Below are 14,103 nucleotides of genomic sequence, written 5' to 3'. Positions count from 1 at the left end.
CGCGCATGGGCAGAGCCGCCCGGGGCCCCGCCCCCTCCCCCCACTGCAGGTGAGCCGCAGAGCCGCGGCCCCCGCCCCCCCGCAGCAGCGCCGGGGGTGACGTAAGGCCTGTGGACCGCGCTCGGGCCCCGCCCCTGCAGGCAGCGCCGGGGGCCCGCGGTTCGGCGGTGGGAGCCGGTGCGGCTGCGGGGCACGCCGGCTGCGGCACGGAGAGGGCGCGGCGAGGCGCCCGAGTGGGCTGCCGCGTCGGCCCGACGCCGGGCGAGGCGCGTCCGGGCGCGGCTCGGGGCTCCCCGCCGCGGCACACCTGCCCCGGCGTCCGCACGGCCCGGGCCCCCGCGGGGTCCGCAGCCGCTGCTCCGCGGGCTCGCGGGCTCCCGGCCGGCCCCGGCTGTCCGTCTCCGCGGGCGCCAGCCAATCGCCCGCGGCTGCCCCGGCCGCACCTCCCGGAATCTGTGACGGGCGTGCGGGACAGCCTATGAGACTGCGGCCCCGGCGGCCTGGGCTGGGAGCGGGAGCCAATGAGCATCATTCCAGGTGGGTGGAGGGAGCGGACCTCGGGAAGGTAGCTTCGTTCGGGTTGCTAACGTCTTCCCTTGGAGATGGGCGCGCAAACGGACCAGTGGGTCTGGGGGCGGCGGTGACGGGCGTGGAGCTGGCCCAATGAGGGTGGGAGTGGGTGGGGCAGCCCCGAGCGGCAGTGCTAAAGGAGCCCGGCGGAGGCAGCGGTGGGTTTGGGACTGAGGGGCCGGATCTGTGGTCTCGGCTGGGGACGTGCGCCGGCGCCACCATCTTCGGCTGAAGGTGAGAGGTGCGGCGGCCCGGGTCCGAACGCGGCGGCCGCGGGCGGGGACACGGCGGTGGGGGAGGGAAGGGTCCCGGGCCGGGGGAAGGGTGCGGGGCGCCTGTGGGAGGCGGGAGCACGGAGAAGACCGAGGGGGCGCTGGGTGGAGGGCTGGTGCTGCGGAGCCGGAGATTCGTGCGGGGACCGGCCCTGGCGGGGGGTGCGGAGGGAACCGACCCCGGTGGGTGGAGAGCTCTCTGGAGAGTCGAGGAATAGGGTCCTGGAGCTTCAGACCCCTGCAAGGATCGCGGCCTGGGTGTGCCGGGGGGGGACGACCCTTGGGGGGGGGGCTGGGGATGGCAATCCGGGGGTGGGGATGCAGGGACCTGGTCCTCGGTGTGTGGGATCCGTGGGGCACGGGGGTCGGGAGGCCTAGAGCTCCGGTGGAGGCCCCGGGGGTCCCGCGAGGGGAGGGAGCCGCGGTGCGGGCTGGAAAGCGCGATCCTGGGTGTGGGTGGGGGGCGCCGGACAAGAAGGGCCGGCTCCTGGGTGGGTTCCCGGGCGGATTAGGCCGGCCCGGCAGCCCGGGTGCGGTAGAGGGTTCGCAGGGCTCGGAAGGCCGGCGGCGCTCCCGGCCCCGAGGGGTGGGGGGCCCGGAGGGCAGGGGCCCCTCCGCACGGCCCGGGCAGCGCGCGGCGGGCGAGGGTCCGAGCCGGCCGCCGGCGCGCGGAGGGGTGGGTGGACTCCGCCGTGGCCGTGGGGCAGGAGCGCGGGCGGGGGGCCGCGGGGGGCCGAGGCCGGACGCGCGGCGAGGCCCGGGGCGGGGTGGGGGGCGAGGCGGGAAATGCGGCGGGGGCGCGCTGCGGCAGGGCGGCCGGGGGGAGGGTCAGCCCTCGCCTCGGGATCCCTTTATTGTGTAAGCGATCCGGGCACGGCTCGCCGCGGACTCTCTGGCTGGCCTTCTGCAGCTGGGGTCACACCCTGAGCCCATGAAATGGGCCTGGAATGGGGTCGGAGGGGAGTGGAAGCCGCCGAGTCGCGGCGTTCGCGGGGGCTTTGTGGGCCTGCGGTGGGCGGGTGCGGCTCGGGGGGACCCGGGAGGCCCCCCGGCCCGGCCGGCCGGCCCGGGAGCCGGGGCCTGGGGAGGGAGGCTGGTCGCTCGGCGGGTCTGGGCTCAGCTGGGTGGCGTGGCCTCTGCCTGTGACCGTTATCTGTTTCTGGGGCCTCTGCGGCTCCGTTCAAGACCACTGCGGTGGATGCAAGGGGGTGGGGTGGCTGGGGTGGGGTGGGGTGGGGTAGGGGAGAGCAGGCGGGGTAGCTCCAGCCTGCGAACGGAACAAAGGCTGCTGTTTTTGCCCAATAATATAATATACTAAATATAATACTTTGGCTTTGCTGAGATTTTTTTTTTTTAAATGCTGGGAACTGAAGATTCTCTGAGGCAGGCTTCATTATTCTCGATAGCACCTCACTCTGGAAAACTTTAATCTATTTATTGTTTTATTTCCTTCATCAGTCTGCCCTTACCAAGTATTCTCTTAGTCTCATGCTTTTGACGTTGAAGTATGCCCCCGTCTGTCTCGGATTCTGAAAAAGTGGCCATTTTATTTTATGCATCCTTTTACTTCTGTGTCTCAAATTCGGTTCTTCCCTGGCCTTATCTGGAGAAAGCATATGGTGTAATCGGGCGGTGTGCAGCCCGAGCTTTTGCAGCAAAGGGATGTGACCCCAGAGGTTGGCTTTTTATTTGGGCTCCTTGGGGAAATCATCACAATGAAGACAGACAGAATGAAAGGCGAGCTGGAGGAAATTCTGAAGGGCACGTCGTGCGGGGAGGGGGAGACTGTATGCTTCAGCATTTGGTGGACTTTCTCAGCGAATGGGAAGCATTGAAATTCCTGGGGTTGCCTCCACACCCAGCGGGAAGGTGTTAGCAGAGAGAAGGTGCGGGCCACAGATAGCGGGTGCCCTTTTGCGTTTGGTTTGGGGACGTGCTCATTTGGTTCCGCGGCATTTTTGGCGCATTAATAGGTTCCCACGTGCCTGTAAGGTGAAGTCGCCTCAGTGGGGGTGTTAAACCAGGTGGGACAATTCTGTTTTAGTTGATCTGTTCTAGAGGGATGTGCTGTCACAGATAATGTATCCATCGTTGTTTGGCTTGGCGTGCGTAAGATCTTCACAAAATTGAGTTGTTTTCCCATCTCTGTGCCTATAGTAGGTGCGCGTAAGATCTTCACAAAATTGAGTTGTTTTCCCATCTCTGTGCCTATAGTAGGTGCCGGGAGGCAGCTGAGAAGTTTGCTGGGTGGCATTTCGCTGGAAGTAAAAAATGGCCGTGGGAAGGGTGTGTGTGTGTCTAAATCCAGTCAAGGGGATGGGGCTTTGGCTCAGTAGGTGGTTCCTTCGTCTACAGATCAATGACTTCGCTACAATTAGCCAGTTATTCCAGATGATTCCAAACACCTTCCAGTTATCTTTCTGTCTGTTGCAAAGAGCTTCTTCTTCATTCCCTTTTCTCCTAAGTATAAGTGGGTTTTTCTTTTCCTATTAAACGTAAAGCCTTTGCGGGATTGTGCTAGTGTATTCAATTGCTGAGCCTGCCTTCTTGAAACCGGAATCGATAGGATTTTTATTTGGTGGAGAGGCAGCGTGGAGCATATTTCATGCCCTTCAGAACACCCCCGGTCACCTGGCTGGGACTCTGAGGTTAACCCCAGCTCTGCTGCTTGTGACATCCGCGACCTTGCACTGGTTATCGGCTTTCTCTCCACCTTAGCGTCTTCATCTGTAAAGATGGTTTGTGAGGATTGAGAGTCGGTAAAGGTAAACCATGTAGAAAGAATAGTGCCCGGCCGTAATTAACGATAGAGAGCAGTGTTTGCTATTTTTAAAAATTGTGCTGTTCTCCCTGCCGCAGACTAGGCTTTTGGGAGTGGGTTCACCGTTAAATAGCAGTATTCTCAAGATTGGGGACCAAAGGTACGAAGGAATGGAGTTAAAATGAACACAGCCTCCTCGCTGGCCGCCCGAACTCGATCAGACTCAGCAGCCTGAGTCCCTACTACCTGCTCAGCCCTCTGCTAGAGTGCAGGGAGAGCACCAAGAATGCCAGGAGAGCAGTCGAAAATGTGAGGACGAGAAGGATTAAGTTGCCAGATTGACCTGAAAAAGAACTTCTCAGAGGGCCGCATTTGGGTCAGGATTGGGAGGAATGGTAGGTTTTGGGTTGTGGAGAAGGTGAAGGTCACGATGAGGGTAGGGACCACGCCTGTGATACTTGGTCAGTGTCCTGTGGCCCCCGGAAGCGGCTAAGTGCTCACCATACAGCCAGGAACAGGAAACGGTCCGGTCCGCTCAGCATCTAATTACTTGTAGGAAACTCTGGAAAAGTGGAAGTAATTTGTAATCTCACTATCCAGTGAAGATTCAATGTGTATCTGTTCCTATTTATCCACTTATTATCTGTTTTTAATTCATTATCTGTTCCCTTTTAAAAAAAAAAAGTGCGTATGTAAATTTCCCCCACAACATCAGGAGCATTTTATAATTAACATTTTTGTGATCTATTGTTTTCCCCCACCTTACATGACAATCATTTCCTCACCTAGAAAAAATACAGATAAATTTAAAATGTACCAATTTGGGGTGGCACTTGGGTAGCTCAGTCCAATAAGCGTCTAACTCTTGATTTTGGCTCAGGTTGTGATCTCACGGTTCATGAGTTTAAGCCCCGAGTTGGTTCTCCCTCTCTGTCTCTGCTCCTGCCCCACTTGCGCTCTCTCTGTCTCTCTCAAAATAAATAAACTTAAGAAAATAAAATAAAATGCACCGATTCGGCAAACTAATTTTTAAGTATATAATTTACTTTAAAAAAAAAAAAAAAAAAGGGTCTGCTGCAGAAATGACCTGTTAAGCTATTCTAATTTATAGCCACCCACTCAACTTAAGCATATAATTACATGCCCAATGTAATTACATGCCAATTACAGAAATTTGTGCACGCACGCGCCTACGAGAAGCGAGACCACTTCCTAGGTGTCATGTGGGATATCCAGTTCATATCTCTTAATCATGAGAGTAACTTGTTGCCATATTTTGTTAGGGTGGGATATTTTCTCTTTCAAAAGGCTGCCATTTGTAAAGGTGGGGTGTGTGTCCTCTTGTCCGGGTCCAGATTGACCTTGGACGATTCCCCCCTCAGTGCCATGGCTCCCTTCTTAGCCGTTTGCAAAGTATACGTTGCAAAGACAGAAAGCGTGTTACTGGTCTTACGAAAGCCGGTCCCTGGAGGTGATGATGGGCGTTGGAAACCATTCTTCAGACTGTACATGATCCCCGTGAAAAGTTTCTGTACTGTATGGCCCCCCTGCACGTGAATGCCAAAGAAGGCAAATACAAGTTGAACTCTAAAACATGTTAGCATTTTTGTTTGGAGAAGTCTTAATGCTACATCTTTTGTGATTTTTTTTTTTTGTTCGTTTGTTTCGTCTTGTTTTCTGATTTTTGTTTTACTCAAGTCCATGATTTTCAAAATGGTAGCATATACGTTTTAAATCAGGTTAAGAATTAGTCTAGAACATTGGGTGTCAACCTTTGTTTCTATGCCAGCATACCTGTTAACGCCAGTGGCTCACCATGGCAACCGGAGAACTAAGGAGTGATGGTTCTCAAAGGGGGGGGGGGGGAAGCCAGGACCAGCTGCGTCTGGGAAGTTGTTAGAAATGCAAATTACCAGGCTCCGCCCCGGACCCGCTGAACTGGGGACTCTGGGATGGGGCTCCAGCAAGCCTTTTGCGTGCTGCACCCGCCAAAGTTTGAGAACCAGCCTCTGGGGCGTGCATGTTTGTGATGCGTTGCCTTAGGACAAATAATTTCTGAAATGTACGTTTTTGTACCATTTCGGTGATTTCACAGAGCTTGAAATTTGTGGACCCAAGGTTAAGAGCCTCTTAACAACTTTGGACTGCTTTTCTTTTGAGATTTTATGTTTAAGTAATCTCCATACCCAGAGTGGGGCTCAGACTCCCAACCCTGCGATCAGGAGTCGCCCGCCCCACCGACTGAGCCAGCCAGGCGGCCCTGGACTACTCCATGATTGGCCTTGCAGCTTTCTGTCTTTTGCCTACTAAGAACCCCCATCGTTTTGTGGGGGAGGCAAAAACTGGGAAGATGTGATAGAGCAAGAAGAGTTACTCAGTTGGCTTCTTGGGTTGATTTGGACGAGGTCATGGAGACCATACTTCTGGGATTTGTAATAACCTGGAATTTGGGGTAATAACAAAAGTGTTTAATGGTGGCGTCAGATTCCACAAAGATATTGTCAGGCAGGAGTGATGAGTCACATCGGAAAGGTGAGTGATGACTGTAAAATCCCGTCATTTGATCCGGAAAGTCAGGGGGACAAGGATAGGACGAGACGCAGCTGAGAGGGGCATGTATGGAGCCATGGCCGACGGCTCAGTATGAACCAATGGCAGATGGGTGTTGAGTCAACCCGTTAGGTCTTAAGATACATTAATTGTGAAAATCACGAATGTTCTAGACTAACTCCTAACCTGATTTGAAAGAACGTGCTTTTTTCTTTAAAAAAATTTTTTTTAACGTTTATTCTTTTTTTTTTTTTTTTTTTTGAGAGACAGAGACAGCACGCGAGCAGGGAAGGGGCGGGGGGGGGGGGGTGCACAGAATCCGAAGCAGGCTCCAGGCTCTGAGTGGTCAGTGCACCGCCAGATGTGGGGCTCGAACTCCCCGTGAGATCGTGACCTGAGCCAAAGTCAGACACTTAACCGACTGAGCCGCCCAGGCGCCCCTTGATGGTTTACTGTTTAGCAGCTACTGTGCCTTTTGTAGCTCTGTCCCCATGGCCACCGTAATTCAGGCACCACCTCCGTGACCTTTCATCAGGAGTCTCTGCTTTCCTTGTCTTCATTCTCCTTTGCCTTCTTGACTCCCTGTTTAATTTGTGGCGGGGGCGAGAGAAGAGATGAGGTGGGGCGGCGGGGGGGGGAAGTCCCGCAGGAACTCGGCCTCTTCCCCCTGCTTGGTTTTCAGCCCTTGGTAACAGAGGGCATGTCTTGAGGGCTCCTAGTTTGTGGTCACCCCTGACATTTACTTTGGATGCCCGGTTAGCGTGGCCGTGAAGGGGATGGCCCCAGCGCCTCTGCTACCGTTGATGCTTCCCGTCGGCCAAAGGTTTTGATTTAAGTTCCTCAGAGGAGTAAAATCTGTGAGTTGTCCAGTATTTGTAAACACCTAACCTTGTCCTCCTCCTCGTCTTCCTCTCCTAGAGGCAATTGCTCTTGGATCCTTCTGTTTACAATGGCCCAGAGAGCCGGACTCGAAGACCCAGAGAGGTACCTCTTTGTGGACAGAGCGGTCATCTACAACCCCGCCACTCAGGCCGACTGGACGGCTAAAAAGCTAGTGTGGATCCCGTCGGAACGCCATGGTTTCGAGGCAGCCAGTATCAAGGAAGAGCGGGGAGATGAGGTCATGGTGGAGTTGGCCGAGAACGGAAAGAAGGCGATGGTCAACAAAGATGACATCCAGAAGATGAACCCACCTAAGTTTTCCAAGGTGGAGGATATGGCGGAATTGACGTGCTTGAACGAAGCTTCTGTGTTACACAACCTGAAGGACCGCTACTATTCAGGACTTATCTACGTGAGTATTTCCGGCCACGTGATCGTGGGAGGTGGTGGCTGGGAATTCAAGTAAATTGCACCTGCCGTCGTGGGAGCCAAATGAGAACGTGCAGTACCCGCGCTCTCTGTTTAACGTGACTGTCCGTGTTACAGATAGAAAGGCCGCCTCTTGCTTACCCAAGTCTCCCATTCCTTTGTATCTTAGCGTGTAATTTTATTTTATTATTTTTAATTTATTTTTTAAAATGTTTCTTTATTTTTGAAAGAGGGAGCACAACCAGGGGAAGGCTAGAGAGAGGGGGAGACACAGAATCCGAAGCAGGCTCCAGGCTCCGAGCTGTCCGCGCAGAGCCCGACACAGGGCTCGAACTCACGGACCGTGAGATCGTGACCTGAGCCGAAGTCGGACGTTTAACTGACTGAGCCCCCCAGGCACCCCTTAATGCGTGATTTTAAATAATCCAACCTGCGATTAAATATACTCACGTGGTAGTTGAAGACTTTCGTAGTGGTTTGCTGGAGTACGATGAGATCAGGAGAGCGTGTGGGAGGAAGACCGGGGCGTTGGATGTGGGGTGAGAATTGCGTTAATAGTAGGATCCAGACCGCAGACCCGCGGGAAGTCCGTGTGTGTCCAGGAGCTTGGAGCACAGGGCCCTGCCAGCACAGAGGATTCCGTGAGGAGTGAGGGCAACCGAGTTACCGAGTGCAGGCTGGTGGGAAAAATGGAGACTGAGAAGTTTTGTTTTTGTTTTTTTTTAATGTTTTATTTATTTTTGAGGGCAAGAGAGAGCACGAGCCGGGGAGGGACAGAGGATCCGAAGCAGGCTCTGTGCTGACAGCAGCAAGCCCGATGTGGGGCTCGAACTCCTGAACCACGAGATCACGACCTGAGCCGGAGTCGGACTGAGGTTTTTAAGAGGAAGCCAGGACGAGACTGAGGCCGGGGTTGCCCTGTGGTCAGCGTGTGTTGCAGTCACTGACGATGTCACTGACCATGTGGAAAGAGTTACTAAAAATACTAAGGGATAAGGGAGAGCAGAAAAACGCAAGCCAGATACCCGAGAAGCTCTAGAATGACCAAAAAAAAAAAAAAAAGCTTGAGGGGATAGTAGACACAGGGCGGCAGTGGCTTAATGAAGGCTCTAGAGAGCTTTGATTCAGGATAAAACAAAGCAGAGGGAAAAGTTGATTTCGTAAAGGTCTGAGTTGGGAAGAGAGCGGTTGAGTTTCTTTTTTTTAATGTTTATTTTTAGGGGGGAGAGAGAGCACGGGGGAGGGGCAGAGAGACAGAGAGACAGGATCTGAAGCAGGCTCTGAGCTGTCAGCACAGAGCCCGTTGCGGGCTCAAACTCACAAACTGCGAGAATCACGACCTGAGCCGAAGTCGGATGCTCAACCGACGGAGCCGCCCATGTGCCCCACGAGGGCCATGGTTTTGTGCGAGGGGGGTGGGTGTGCTCCCGGGGCACTTGGTCACTCAGAACTAGTTTTCCCAAAGAAATTGGCTTATCTGGTGACTATTTACTGAACACTGTGTTCTAGGTGCTGGGGAGAGGGTGTGGGGACAGGCCGGGGCCCTGCCTTTCTGACACATCCCAGAAGGAAATGAAACCGGACTGGGGATAGAGTAAGTCGGGAGAGTGGCTTTCCGCAGCGGCTCCGTGAAGGGCTCTTCGAGAAGGTCGCGTTAGGGCTGGAACCTTTCTGATAGGAGGGAGCTGCCCAGGGAAGGATCTGAGGAGTGGATGGTTCTCCCACAACCTTTGCCAGAGTAGTACAGTCAAGCCTGGCGGCCCCCCCCATTTCTGTTGTCTCTGTGAGGTAAGGCGCAAAGTGGGGGACACCCACCACGGTTGGGAAGACGGTTTGAACTGGAAAAGGTTTGGGGAAGAGAAGTCACCAGTAAGAGCATCACGGGAGAGCAGCATCGAGGGTCTGGCCAGGATTGCACAGCAGAACGTGTGAGGCCACCACGTCCTGGCCCGGCTTGTGGTTTTGCCAGGGCGCAGGCCCGTCCCGCCCTGGGAAGGCAGGGGACCCGTGGCCATCGTACCCATTGCCTGCACGGTCCCCCTTCCCTTCCTCCCTGGTCCAGTGGGCTGCAGGGGTCTGGGGGTAATAAGGGAGCGAAGGAGGGAGGTGGGTCGCGATGTGAGATGTCCGATGTCACCTGTCAGATCGCCAGCTGACATCTCAGATTTGAGCAGGGGTCAGTGTCGGGTGCTGTCTGGTGCTGGAAACGCGACACCGGGGGTGCGGGGAGCTGCAGTGTGGAAGGGAGCCAGCCGCCTTTCCTGCCAGCCTCTTTACCTTGATTCCCCGCCTCCGACCTCCTCGCAGCTTCCTACGAGTGGGAGAGAGGAGGGACATTCAAAGGGGAAGAAGATTCTGGGTAAAAGGGAAGGAATCGAAGAAAGGACACCTGAGTTCCTCTGTAGTCCTTCCTTGCCGTGATTCTAAGAGTTTGCAAGTGTCTTTTATCAAGTAAGTTTGATTTTTTTTTTTTTTCTTTCCCAGCTAAACTCAGGGACAACCTGAGCGAGGTCTGAATTTCTTTTCCAAGCGCAGCCCCCCCTTGGTCTTTAGAGAAGGACAAGCTGAGTTCATCTCGAAGCAGTGAGGTCCCAGCAGAGCTCAGAATTTGGGACAGTCGTGTCTGCGGTTAGTGGGGTGGAGGAAGGGCCCCCGCCAGCGACAAGCTGGAGCACTTGACCTTCAAGAATCCTAGTAAGAGGGGCGCCTGGGCGGCTCAGTCAGCTAAGCGTCTGGCTTTAGCTCCAGTCATGATCTCCTGGCTCATGAGTTTGAGCCCCGCGTCGTGGAGCCTGCTTGGGATCCTCTGTCTCCCTCTCTCTCTGCCCCTCCCCGCTCTCTCTCTCTCAAAATAAATACATAAACTTAAAGGATCCAGTAAGAAAGTGGGGCTGCGGGTATCCACGAGGGTGAGGAAGATGTCCTTGGTGTTGGGATTCACCAGTGGGTGGAGATTGAGCAGCTGAGATGCAGACTACTGTAGGGAGTTGGGAGCGACCTTTTGGACGCATTTCTGGAGACCGGCGGTAATGCACATTCACGTGAGTGAGTTATGTTGCCAACAGGCTTAGTTAAGTCATTTCCTTGTATCTTCGTCGAATGTACCCTCCCCGACCTCCCGCCTCCTCAGGTCACGTATCTTCATCCTCTCTCCTAGTAAAACCATCTGAAACCTGTAAATGCCTCCTCTGCTGCTGATTTAGCTCACCTCACACGCCGTCTTTTGATGCGTGGTATTTTTATTCACCAGCCCTAGATATTTTCTGTTTTCCGTTACGATTTCTTGTCCAACCTGTGAACCACCTAAAAGGAGACTTTAAAAATTTCGCAAGGCAGGGTTTCTAAGTTGTCTTTTTATTACTGATTTTTAAGCTGCATGCATTGAAAAGAATACGGTTCACATAATACCGTTCCTTGTTTTTTGTGGAGACTGGCTGTGTGCCTTGTGTATCGTCAGTTTCGATGAGCGTTCTCTGGGCCTGGTGAGAGCGTTAATTCTGTTATTGTTCGGTGGGGGGTTCTGTGTGTGGCCCTTGGACTAAGCTTTTTAATTCTGTCTAAATCTTCCTTACTAGTTTTTGTCTGCTTTGTCTATTAATTCCTGAGAAGTGTCTTAAGATCCTCCGGTGTGTTTTATCAACCAAGCCTACATCCCCAACCAATATAGTGTAGTTTTTGCTCTTTACGAACTTGTACCTGAACGAATCCCATAGGAGATGGTCTTTGTGTCTGTTTCTTCACTCAGCATCACATTTTTAAGGTTCATCTGTATTGCTTTGCGTTGGTGTAATCCAGAAGTTCTCAAAGCACGGCCTGTGGACCCTCAGGGTCTCCCTAAGACTGTTCCAATGGATGAGTTAAAGTGGCTCTCGTGATTATCTGAAGACGTTACTTGCCCCTTTCACTGTCAATGTTGGTACTGAAGGTACAGAAGCGATGGTGGGGGAAGGCAGTGACCCCAGACTGTGCTAGCAGTCATTATAATCCAGTGTCGCATGAGGCTGCCCTTGAGAAAGCAGGAGAAATCATTGATTTTATGAAATGTCAACCCTGGAGTCTTTTGAATATACCACGCGATGGGGTGGTAAAGCATGCATAAAACACTTCCATACTGAACCGCGGGGAAAGGCAGGGGCGTAGTTCTATGGGTTGCAAACTGAACTCGCTATTTTTTTTTTTTTTTAAGAGTGCACAATTTTTATCTGATAGAGTGACTGTGACTCACAGATAAGCCACCGTTACTCAAACTGGGGTGTTCAGCAGACACCTTTAGAGAAATGAACCAAGCGGCCCCGTCCCTTCAGACGGAACAGTTGATCGTCTTTGTTGCCAATGCCAGAATCTGAGTTTTCGCATGAAAATTCGGATTTGGGGAAACTCCCGTTTACCCCTGTGGACGTGACGGCCTGTCAGCACTTGCAACCCTTTCCGATGAGACAGAGGGCGATATTAATGACAGATTTTTTTTTCCCAATGGCGTACGATGAAATGGCATCGTCTGGAAGGCCATCATAACTCACTGAGCCAGCGTTTTCCAAATGATGTGCACATAGTTACAGAATCACGGATGGGTTAAAGACTCTTTCAACAGGCAAGATAAGCTGTTGGATTTTGACGTAAGGAACAGGATGCAAGTTCGTCGACAGGGATACGTGTGCCACGTTGCGTCTGATCTTGAAGAAATTCTCACTTGTCGAGTCTCGGGGTAGCATCCAGGGGGAGTCTCCACGGTAACTGGGAAAGGCAGTTAAACTCCGGCTCTCTTTCCCAAACCAGCTATGTGTGTGAGGCTAATTTTCTTCATTTGCTCCAACCGACACAACATAGCACCACAGATTGAATGCGAAAACAGATTTGAAAACCGAGCCACTTTCTCTCGAGCCAGACAATCAGAAGATTTGCAAAAATAGAAAGCAGCACCACCTTCTCACTTTCGTTTTGGAAAACGTAAGGTTATTTTCGTCAGAGACGTTGTTGACGTTAACAAGCATCGTTATTTTAAAACGAAGAGATTTATTTTAAAATGGGTATTTTGAAATGAACAGGTATATGTTTATAAAAGCTTGGTTATATAAAATGAAAGGTCTCTGGGGTCTTTAATCATTTCGAAGAGTGTAAAGGGGCCCTGAAATGAAAAAGGTTGGGATATTTCGTTCATCCTGTTGTAGCGTTCTAGCATAACGTTCCACGGTAAGATTTCTGGCCCAGTTTATCCACTCAGCTACTTTTGGACATGGGTGTTTGCCAGTTTGGGGCCAGTACCTGGGGCCCACAGGCGTGCCTTTCTGTACGGTGTGTGAGGAGTGGGAATCCCGGGTGGTCGCGTACACAGATCTGTAACTCCTACATGCAGTGTTTCTAGATAAAGCCTGATTTAGGCAGATTCTAGCAGGAGACAGAAGTCCCCGGTCTGAGAGGGGAAAGTAATGGTATATTTCACGGGGTTGGCCTCGGCCCCATTTGGAGTCGGATTCTGTGTGTGGTGTGAGATGGCTGTCCAGTTGACCCAGTGCTCCAAAGTGCCACCTTGTCACATATCAGGTGCTCCTAAGTGGGCTCTTAATTGTGTCGGGGGACTGTGTGCCCATCTTCCGGCTAAGATCACATTGTCTTTAGACTAAGTGTTGGTATCGGGTGTGGTAGGTGCCCTCATTTTTGTTATTCTTTAGGGTGGTTTTGGCTGTGACATCTTTTGCATTTCAATATAATTTTAGAACCGTATGTCAGTTTTACATACGCACATGCACACACATGCACCCTCGCTGGAATTTTGTTTGGGATTTTGTTGATTCTGTAGATCAGCTGGGGAGAGAAGCACGATCTTGGCAATATGTGATCCTCTAGTTCATGGCTGTATCTGTTTACTTAGTTCTTCATCTTCCATGATCTGTTTTATGGCTGTCTGTGGAGGCCAGGATGGCTCTCCTTACATTTATTTTGGGGTATTTGATTTTTTTTTGGATGCTACTTAAATCGTGGTTTTAGCATTTTCTGATGGATGCCATGATGTAGAAATACAGTTGTCGTGGTTTTAAAAAAAATTTTTTTAATGTTTGTTTATTTTTGAGAGAGAGAGAGAGAGACAGAGCATGGGCAGGGGAGGGGCAGAGAGAGAGGGAGACACAGAATCCGAGGCAGGCTCCAGGCTCCGAGCTGTCAGCACAGAACCTGACATGGGACTCGAACTCACGAACCACGAGATCATGACCTGAGCTGAAGTCGGATGCTTAACCGACTGAGCCACCCAGGTGCCCCTGTCATATTTCTTACAAATAAAATCTTACTAAGATTGTTTATTGGTCATGACAGTTTAGCTGGTGATTCTTTCGGATTTTCTACGTTTTTTTCTACTTTTCTATGGATATTCCTTTTTTGTTTGTTTACCTATTTATTTTAAAAGAGAGAGTACACAGGTGGGGAAAGGGCAGAGAGCAAGGGAGAGAGAGAGAATCCCAAGCAGGCTCCACACCATTAGCACAGAGCCCAGCGTGGGGCTCGAACTCATGAACCGTGAGATCATGACCTGAGCCAAAACCGAGAGTCGGACGCTTAACTGACTGAGCCACCCAGGCGTCCTCTATGGATATTTCTATTGGATTTTCTTTTTTTTTTTTTTTTTTAATTTTTTTTTTTCAACGT

At 52.2% G+C, this 14,103-nt stretch overlaps 1 protein-coding gene across 6 annotated transcripts in view; it reads left to right on the top strand.

The window, feature by feature from the left end:
• Window positions 1-459: 459 nt before the first annotated feature.
• Window positions 460-14,103, top strand: part of MYH10 (myosin heavy chain 10) — a 132,512-nt gene continuing 118,868 nt past the window's right edge. For 3 of the 6 annotated variants that reach the window (XM_030295421.1, XM_030295422.1, XM_030295420.1), the window contains exons 1-2: window positions 460-537; window positions 7,072-7,447. In XM_030295421.1, the coding sequence (XP_030151281.1) occupies window positions 479-537; window positions 7,072-7,447 (435 nt within the window). In that variant the 5' untranslated portion in view covers window positions 460-478. Of the gene's footprint in view, window positions 538-578; window positions 805-7,071; window positions 7,448-14,103 lie in introns of those variants that run through there. The other 3 variants (XM_030295424.1, XM_032595697.1, XM_030295423.1) reach the window with 3 other exon arrangements.

The sequence above is a fragment of the Lynx canadensis genome, chromosome E1 (genome assembly GCF_007474595.2).
Source record: "Lynx canadensis isolate LIC74 chromosome E1, mLynCan4.pri.v2, whole genome shotgun sequence".
NCBI lineage: Eukaryota > Metazoa > Chordata > Mammalia > Carnivora > Felidae > Lynx > Lynx canadensis.
Note: the sequence above shows the minus strand (reverse complement) of the source record. Positions and strands in the feature narration are given on the sequence as shown.